General features: G+C 43.6%; 1 protein-coding gene across 1 annotated transcript in view; it reads right to left on the bottom strand.

Annotated features, from left to right (window-relative positions):
- The window catches only part of LOC134370719 (transmembrane protein 132B), a 314,265-nt gene extending 311,973 nt beyond the window's left edge, over nucleotides 1-2,292 (bottom strand). Inside the window, exon 1 of the mRNA XM_063087726.1 lies at nucleotides 1,265-2,292. Within this exon, the coding sequence (XP_062943796.1) occupies nucleotides 1,265-2,292 (1,028 nt within the window). The remainder of the gene's footprint in view (nucleotides 1-1,264) is intronic.
- Between the last annotated feature and the right edge of the window lie 7,210 nt (nucleotides 2,293-9,502).

The raw sequence follows: 9,502 nt of genomic DNA on the forward strand, positions 1-9,502 counted from the left end.
TTTCTAATACCTCAATACTGCCTTCTCCTCTTTTCAATTACCTAGTTAACATTTCTTTATACCTAGTTAACAGTTCTCTCTATTAAGTTATTGCTCTTAATATACTTGTGTGGTCTTGGTTCTCCAATTTTAAACCTCTTCTTTCTCTGCCCCCAAATTCCACTCATCCTTCAAGATCCAGCTCAAGATGAAAACTTCCTTGCCCATTGCAATGCACATAACACTCATCCCTGAATTCCTGTAAACTTTACAGTCTCTACAACTCAAACTGAGACTTGATCATCTACTGCAGGCGTTGGCAAACTATGGCCCACAGGCCAAGTTCAGATTTCTGCCTGTTTTTGCAAATCAGTTGTATTAGAACACAACCACGCCCACGCATTCATGGCTGCCCTCATGCTACAACAGCAGCATTGAGTAGTCACCAGAGAGACTATGTGACCCACAATGCCTATTTACCATCTGACCCTTTCCAGAAAAAGTTTTCTGACCCGTGGCCTATTGTTTGCATGGGTCTCTATTCCATGTGTACGAGTTTCTCACGACATTGATACTGAGAAGTACAGAACTCTCAGCACATGACAACTCCATCCAAACCCCTGCACTGAGAGACTTGACTGTAGCATGGCTTCTAGCAGCACAAGGCTGTGCCCCTAGGATGACCCCAGACCCCCCTGAGAAAGCTAAAAGTGGCCAGAGGAATTCACTGTTTGTTGTAGCCAACACACACTTGATGATAAGCCCCTGACTCCCTTCCTTAGAGCACTTACAAAAAAGGACTTACAATTGTAAATGTGGGTCTCTTGCAACCTCCAATGCCTGACACTCATTCCTTTGAAATACAATCATCAGGAAGGATAAGGCCTCTGTGTCCCAGTCTCTGTGGGAGGACAGAATCCCAACTGAGATAACTGCCAGCTGGCAGACACAGACATTGCTGGCCCCACCGCACTGACACCGACCAAGCCTCAACCAAGCCTCGGTACAATTTCATTTCTCTGACTCTGCTGAGCCCCTGCACTACCCCCTCCCTCAGTCTCCCTTTAAAATGCCCAAATCACCTCTGCACAAATCAGAATCGAGCTCAGCTTTCTCCCCTACTTTCAGTAGTTACTGAATAAAATCTGTTCTTACCATTTTAACTAACACCCGATTGCATTTATCTTTGACAATAGCAAATGATCAACACCCATTTTATTAACTGACAATTTGTTAATTACCAAGAGTTTATTTCCATTCTATCCCACCTGACAAAGCCTCTTACCTAAGAGTGAAATGATCTGCCACAGAGCCACTGGTCAAAGAGACCAAGAAAGTGGCCGTGTCCCCTTCCCGGACGAGGTTCAGAGGTACAGAGATGACAATGTTCCTGTCCAGGTTCACCAAGGACCACTTCAGATCATCTTGAGTTGGATAGACCACAACACTCCCGATCCTCTCCCGGGCGGGAAATGCCTGCTGGGGGCCCTCCTGGCCCGAATGGATGTTGTTCTCCCACTTGCCTTCCTCCTCCAGGGGACACTGGCCAGCCGCATCCGCTGGGTACAGCGAGAAGAACAGCTCCATCGCAGTGCCCCCCAGCAGGCCTGGGATCTCCTCTTCGGGCTCCAGGTCCAGGCCAGAGCTGAACCACTCAGGCAGCAGCTCCAGCTCAGCCACACACAACCCCGGGGCCCCTTGCAGCCGACAGCTGGCTGCCACTTCCCTGGCCTCAGGGAAAGCAAACATCTTAACACAGGGTAGATTTTCTGCAGCGTTGCTGTCATCCCAGCCCATGCCAGTGACGTAAAACAAGGTCTGCACTTTGGGTCTGTTCGAGTAGATGGAGCTGTCGAGGATGTGGGATTTCAACTTCCAGTTGAAGGGAAATTTCCCCATGTTTCCAAAGGGTGTAGATGTCAACATGAGCTCTGGAGGGATTGTCTTCTCAACAGAAAATGGGCCGTAGCTGGCATTGATGACAGGGGGGCTCCTGGCTCGATGGATGAAGAACGACTCCACCCGGGCCTGCAGGCTGGAGTTTCGCGTGAGGTCCTGGTTGGCTTCTTTCAGGAAGAAGGACTCCTCGGCGTTGGAGATGTGGAAGCTCGTGGGGAGATAAGCAGGGAGCGAGGAAAACCTCTGCAGGCTGTCCACAACCCCGCGACTCTCTGTCACTGCATAGGAAAGGAAAGCAAAAGAATAAAACCGTATTCCAATATATAATGAAATAAATGCAATGCAGTCTGCACCCCCCTCCCCAACAAACTGCCCACTGGCCACACCATTTGTTCCTCCCCCGGGTCTCATCATAGTGAAAGTTCTGTAAATTACATACAGTATGTTCTCAGGCTCTCCCAAAATAAACCGTACAAAATGGGAAGGAGCCCCATTGACCACTGATCCAGTAGTCAATTGGGGCTGACCAGTTACCTCCCTGGGATGGAAACATTGCCTCTGCCTGTGCTTGCAAAACCCCCAACACAGTGGATCATGGTCATCTTTGTTGTTGATTACCCAGGAAAGAGTAGGTTGCACACCTACCAAGCCCACCACACAATCAAGCACTGCACCATTGCATGTGGCATGTCAATACTTTATCACTTCCATATTTATGCTTCTCTCCATCACTCCTATATGTGACATTTCTTGGTCTGAATGTGTCCCCCACATCTCATGTGTTAGAAACTTAATCCCTAATGCAACACCATTGAGAGGTGGGAGCTTTAAGAGGTGATTAGGTCATGAGGGCTCTGTCCTCATGAATGAATTAATGTCGTTATCTCAAAAAGTGAGTTTGTTATAAAAGCAAGGTTAGCCCCCATTTGCTCTAACTTGCACATGCATGTTCTCTTGTCCTTCTGACTTCTGCCATGGGATGACACATCACGAAGACCCCCACCAGAGGCAGCCTCTCAATCCCCATCCTCCACAAGCCTGAAACAAATAAAGGTCTATTGTTTATAAATTACCCAGTCTATGGTATTCTGTCATAGCAGCACAAGACGGACTAAGATAGATATCTACTTGGAAATTTAGACATCTCCATAATTCTTACTGCAATGAGGGCAAAGCTATAGCTCACCATTCCCACTTCTAGAAATCTCTCCTTCCGAAATACCAGTGAGAATGCATAAAGATTTATCTACAGGGACATTCACTACCGCATCGTTTAGAATTGCAAACAAGCAAACTTAAGAGCACATGTGCTGCAGCCAGGTGCCTGGATTTGAATCCTGGCTCTGCCACCTCCTAACTGAACAACCTGTAATGAGTTAACCCCCCTGGGCCTCAAATGTCATCATATAAAGTAGGATATAAATACAAATTCTACCTTATTGGGTTGTTGTAATAATTAATGAGTTATATACAAAGTGTTTAGAACAGTACTGGCACATATAAATGCTCAGTCAACATTTACTCGCTATTATTATCATTACATATTATTTTAATCCACAATAAAGGTTGATCAATAGGAGACTAAACTATATATATTTGTAGTGGAAAAACAGGCAGCTGGGGGAAAACATTAGGTAAGCTATATGAACATACTTGAAAAGATGTCCACGATATGTCATAAAGTATAAGAAACAAATTATAGATGTGTCACATATGCCCTTAGTTGGGTAAATTCTTAAGATTCTATACATATACATGTAAGTGTACATATATTTATGTTTCTGTGTTTATAGAATTCAAGAGATTTTTGCTTTTTACCACTTGTTTCTACTTTCTTTTAATTTGTTACAACCACCATGTATTATTTTGTTAATTAAAATATATAACGCATGTACAAAAACATGTATGTGTGTGTGTGTGTGTGATATCACAGAGAGCAAAGACCCCACAAGCTTTTTCAAAGTGAAGACAGCCCACCAGGAACCAGCATTAGCAAATCAGGCCGAGAACTGACAGGGAGTTTTTTCTCTTGTCCTCCACCACTGCAGCCCAGTTTCCCAACCAATACAAGGAGAAATGGAACCTGACAGTGGTTTTTAAAATGCAGCATCACTGGAGAGTGAAAAGGCAAATAAACAACACTGCATTGACTCTGGCTCTGATAACATGTTTTTCTGCAGCCATTACAGATTCTGGAAAAAAAAAAAAAAAAAAAAAAAAACAGCTTTCTATTGATCTAAATATTTTTTGACCTTTTCAGGGCTGTTCTTGGTGAGCCTTCCTTTCCTAGAAGGTGACAAAATCATAATTAAGAGATTTTGAAAAAGATACAGGCAGTACAGAGGCTCATGCATCCTTTCTCCAAGAGGGTGCTCAGAAAGCAAGTTTTCCTCAGTAGTCACCAATACAGCCAGTCCCCTGTTGGAATAATTACTGGAAGAGGGTAATTACTTATTCATTTCTCCAGTTATTTCTCTTTCTATATATAGTGGCATGTAAGGATATCACAGGGACAAGACAGATGTGGTTTCTGCCCCAAGGAACTGGCAAACTTTGAGGAGGACACAGCTAACATTCGCAGAGCCACTAGGAAACTGAGCATGAAGACTCTTAAAAAGGCCCACCCCAGTAATTCTCCACTTGGGAATTTGTTCTAAGGAAATAATCAAGAGATCAGGAAGGAGATGAATGTGCAAGTGTGTTCAACACAAGCATGATCTATAACAGCAACAGGCTGGAAGCAGCCTAAAATCCCATCAGTAGGGAGATGATTAAATGAATGATTAAAGCCACATTATGTGCCCAATATTAAACTGCCACCAAATCATGATTTCAACAAATTGGTAGTGTCACAAGAAAACAGTCACAGCACATTAATTGAGAAAGAAGACATCAAAACTTGGTTTAAATTATCCTCAATCCTGTTTACACATACACACAATATATTCCCCTTGATAATATAAACGTGGGTTTCCTCCAAAATGTATCCACATAGGTTGGGCAGGATTTGAATCAAAAGATAGAAGAAGAAAAATGATTTTGAGGAATTATCATTATCCAAAGGAAAGTTTTAGCTGCTGCCGCCACCAAGGGGCAATTTGTATTCTGACAATGTCAAGCAATGCGGAAGCACCATTCAGATGAAATTTAAATTAGCTTTTTTACTAGAACTATTTGGTTCTTTTTATTCAGCTATTGATGATAGAATATTATAAATACAAGTGAAATTTACACACTTAAAATAGTTCATCGAAAGATAATCTACAGCACAATATGTTAATCCCAATTGTCCAAATAACACCTCATTTTTTTTTTCAAAAAAGGAGAAATAAAGGCATGACCAAAATTATGGTCAACAATTTGGGTTCATTTGGATACTTACAGATGATTTTATAAGCATATTGGTGGGCACAATGTTGAATCACTTTTTTTTGTTGGTTTATTTCCCCTCTGCAAATCATCAAGTTGAATTCCAGGTGAATCTGCCCATGAATTACTTGGCAGCAGGACCATGGCCAACAAGGAGCATCTGCCATGAGCAGTGTGACAATCTCGTCCCTCAGCTGGGCTAAGCGGGCACACAGCCCCCCAGATTTGGAAATGAGAGGTTCAGATTTTACCTTCTCGTAAAATGTAGAGGAAGTCCAAGGCAAGGTTTAAATTGATTTATTTACTGATGTGGAAAAGGAAATGAAAATAAATGCAAACTTTAATATGCTCTCTTTTTATTGTGGATCGGTTTATTCTTTGATTTTTATGTAGTTATTTTACACCTCTCAAAAATTGATTTACAAGAAATTTAAAGCTGCATCTTCTCTCTTTATTGTAGCCAAAGCCTCCATTTTATCTGAAATAGCAATGTGAGCTTTACAGTCCTGTCTCACCATAACTCAAGAAAAATGCAATACAAATTTTGTCTGAAAGCTTATATGGAAAGCCATAAACATCAGCTGCCAGGGCCTCATTTTGTCCTCGAACCAGATTGCAACAAAATATGATATCTGAATTTAGAAGCATTTTATAAAGCCATGGGACTGTGTCCTGAGAGATGCACCCATGGCCTGAGAAGCTAACGCCCCTCGCTTTAATCCCAAAATGTCATATAGTAGCGCCATTCTTTTTCCCTTTGGCAGGTAAACCATGTGGCCCGCGCTCTGAATGTGAAATGAGGTGCTATTCAGCTGGTTGATTTCCTAGAGGCTTTTCACCACCCACGGAATGAGGTGGGCCCTGGAAGCTGGGAAATGAGAAAGGCTTAATTAGGCCCAGCTGAAAAGGGCTTCTCATCACTGCCCTCCTTACAAGCCAAGAAGAGAATCAAGTTCAGGTTCAGAGACAGCACAAGCTGCGTCCAACAGATGCTGTATTACTGAAGGACGCTCTGACTCAAACGCTAACAGCAGATAGCTCCAAAGAAGACTCTGAGAGCCCTTCAGGCAGGAGGGATTAATGATCTCCTAGAATGAAGCAACTCACAGGGCTCTGGGAATCCCGGCAGGGACCCTGTGACCCAAAGTGAGTAGAAGGATGTCACTGCTCTGCTCGGCACACAAAAAAATATACCTGGACATGGGCCTTGGTCAGGACCAGTGGGACATGTACCCTTGAATACCAAGATGGTACAATGTGAACGTGCTATGACCTACAGACTCAGAAATCAGTCCCTTCCCCTGTTCTCACCAGGCCTATCTGGAAGCTAATTTACTAGTCTTGGGCCTACTAGTCATGCACCTGAGGGTAAAGGCCCGTAACATTTCTACAGCTGAGTCTCTTTCGGTAATTCACACAAGACAATTCAGGCATGAAGAGTCAGGCACAGAAGGCTCTCTTTCCAGGTGGCCAGGTGACCAGGTCTTTGAAAATCATCAGCAAGAGAGATCCCTCACTGATGTGTCAAAGTGTGACCCTAACTAATAGCTGATAATTCACTGCCACCTGGGGACCACAGGAATAAACACAACCCTCACTTACGTCATGGTCGGGGAAGCCAGGAGCTAGAAGGAGGCCTTTGTAAGGATCACTATCCATTCAGGGCAGTGCATTAAATGTCTCTGGGGACAGAGGAATGGACGAGAAGACTCTCCACGCTCTCTTCCACCCAGAGTTTTCCCATCTGTCTAACTCGGTGCCGTTTTCACATCTTTCTCCTTGCCCTTTGCACTTGCTGGGGAAGTTCATCACCCACGTATGAGTAGAGCAGACTCCTTCTTGTCAGGATTTCTCAGCTCAAGGAGGCCTTCTCTGACAAGCAACTCCAGCCCTTCTGTGGTTCTTCTCTGCACTGTAGGGAACTACATTTCCTGAGCTCCCTTGCTCCCTGGCTTCTGTGTGTGTTCAGCCAATGGAGGGTGGGAAGAGGGGAGAACCCAGGGTATTTCTCCCCCTGGTCTCCTCCCTGCAGCATTCACTAATAGAGACTGTGTCTCCAGCCTCCTATAGAGCCCCCACCATCGTCCCAGCTCCCTGGGGCGGTAGTTGCAGTTCTTACTGGATGGTTCCAGCTTCTGGGTCCTGATAATCCCACCTCCTCTCTTTTTACTTCCAGCCCAAGAGGTAATAACAGCTTCCTGCTGTTATTAATTTCTGGACTGCCCGGTTTGGTTACCATGCCCAGTTTGGTTCTCAGATTTTCCATCACCTGTATAGCTAATTCCCTGTATTAAATTTCCTCCTTTGAGATAACTAGAGTGATTTCTGTTTTCTTGACTAAAGCCTAACTGATATATCCAGTCACTAATCATTTCATCCTGTTATATTCTTTCACTATCACCATCTGAAAGTAGCCTTTATATTTTTACATGTTTACTTATTTACTATCCATTCTCTCTACTAAAATTCAAGCTCCATGAGAGCAGAGACTTTCATGTCCAATGTAGTGCCGAATCTCCAGTACCTAGCAGGAGAAATTAAATAAATATTTGCTGAAAGAATGTCCATCAGTCAAGACCACCTTGGTTTCATGCGGGAGAGAATAAATCTCTCTATGTTCCTTCTGAGTTTCCCTTTGGCTTCTCTCCAGGGTTATTAATAGATACCATTTTTATTAGCACAGCATTTGCCCATCACACTATCACTCCATTCATTTCCTTCTCAAATATCATATCACTGTGGTCACTACACTAAGTCTGCCAAGCAAAGAGCTGAAACTCTCAAATGGAAAGAGAAAATATCACTTAAAGGAGAAACATAAGCCAACACACTTACACATGTTTACCTGTTATGTCAGTTGATTATCACAGCAGTCACAAGGTAAGTTGTCTTAGTCCCTTTTGGAAAATGATAAAACTGTGGCGAAGAGAAATTAAGCAATCTGAACATGGTCAAAGTTAAAATTCAAAACAGCTCTGCCCAATCCCGAAGCTTTCCACTTCTTCATATTGTCTGAGGGCCTACCTGACCCGGTGGTTCTACAATTAGGCCACAGAGTTAGCCACATGGAGATCAGCTGAAGGAGGTGGCGTTCGGGGCTCACAAGACCAGGTTCATGGACACAATCCCTGTACACCCAGTGAGGTTTTTATAGCTGTATGATAACAAGTCACAGGAAAACAGGTACAGCTGACCCAGGGCATCTCAACCTAGCTGCTGATCCATACCTAGCCAGTGATCCATACCTTTAAGATAGTGATAAATATGGAAGAACATCACTACATATAAACCACCTTACATATCTCAGAGCCTCAGGAGGAATAACCTACACAACAATTTAGATCAAACATTCTTGGATTAAGAAGCTCAATTACATATAATCATGCATTAACATTCAACTGTGGTGGGACCATATTGTAAATTTCCATTCATTTTGCTACTGTACCCAGTTGTGTTCCTTCATTGTACCCTGGAGAATAGACCATTCCACACTTCTGCATTTCTAACACGAGTCCATTCACTACAGAACGAAAAAAGAAAGGTAGCAAATACTTGACTATTGAATTCAAAAGCCACCAGTGTAAAAGTAAGATGGGAAAAGTCAGATGAGTTTCTGCCTTTCTCAACTAGATAAAACACATCATGGGCTGAGAAAGAAGGACAGGTCATACAGACAGGAGCATGAGGCCACCAATGCCAGGTGGTCACCAGGCAGGGGTGGTGCTTGCCTTCGTCCCAAGATTATTCTCAACCCTCAGGCTGGGCAGCACTATGTGGCCAACTTGAAGCTCACAGGAACAGGAAGCAGGTAAGAAGCAAACAGGAAGCAGATAGAGAGCAAACAGGAAGCACACAAGGAGCAGACAGGAAGCAAACAGGAAGCAGACAGAAACAGACAGGAAGGAGACAGGGAGCAGACAGGAGCAGATGGGAAGCAAAAAAAGGAGCAGATTCCCTGTTTCCAGCCCCAGACTTGCAGTCTTTTCTATCTCTCTATTGGCAGAGCCTAAAAGGGAACAGCGGACAAAGAGAAACGTGGTTTGCAGAGTGCCAGCCCCAGCCTTGCACACCAGAGAAGAGAATGGCAAGTTCGGAACTAAGAGCCCTAACTTAATAACTGGCACATCTCATTTAACAGAAGACTAAATTGAGGCACAGAAGGGTTAAGTCAGACACCTAGTAGATAATGGTGCCAGGACAAGAATCCTGGCAAACTGGCTCTATGGTGTGCACTGCTAGCCCCCATCCTATACTG

This window comes from Cynocephalus volans, chromosome 2 (genome assembly GCF_027409185.1).
Source record: "Cynocephalus volans isolate mCynVol1 chromosome 2, mCynVol1.pri, whole genome shotgun sequence".
NCBI lineage: Eukaryota > Metazoa > Chordata > Mammalia > Dermoptera > Cynocephalidae > Cynocephalus > Cynocephalus volans.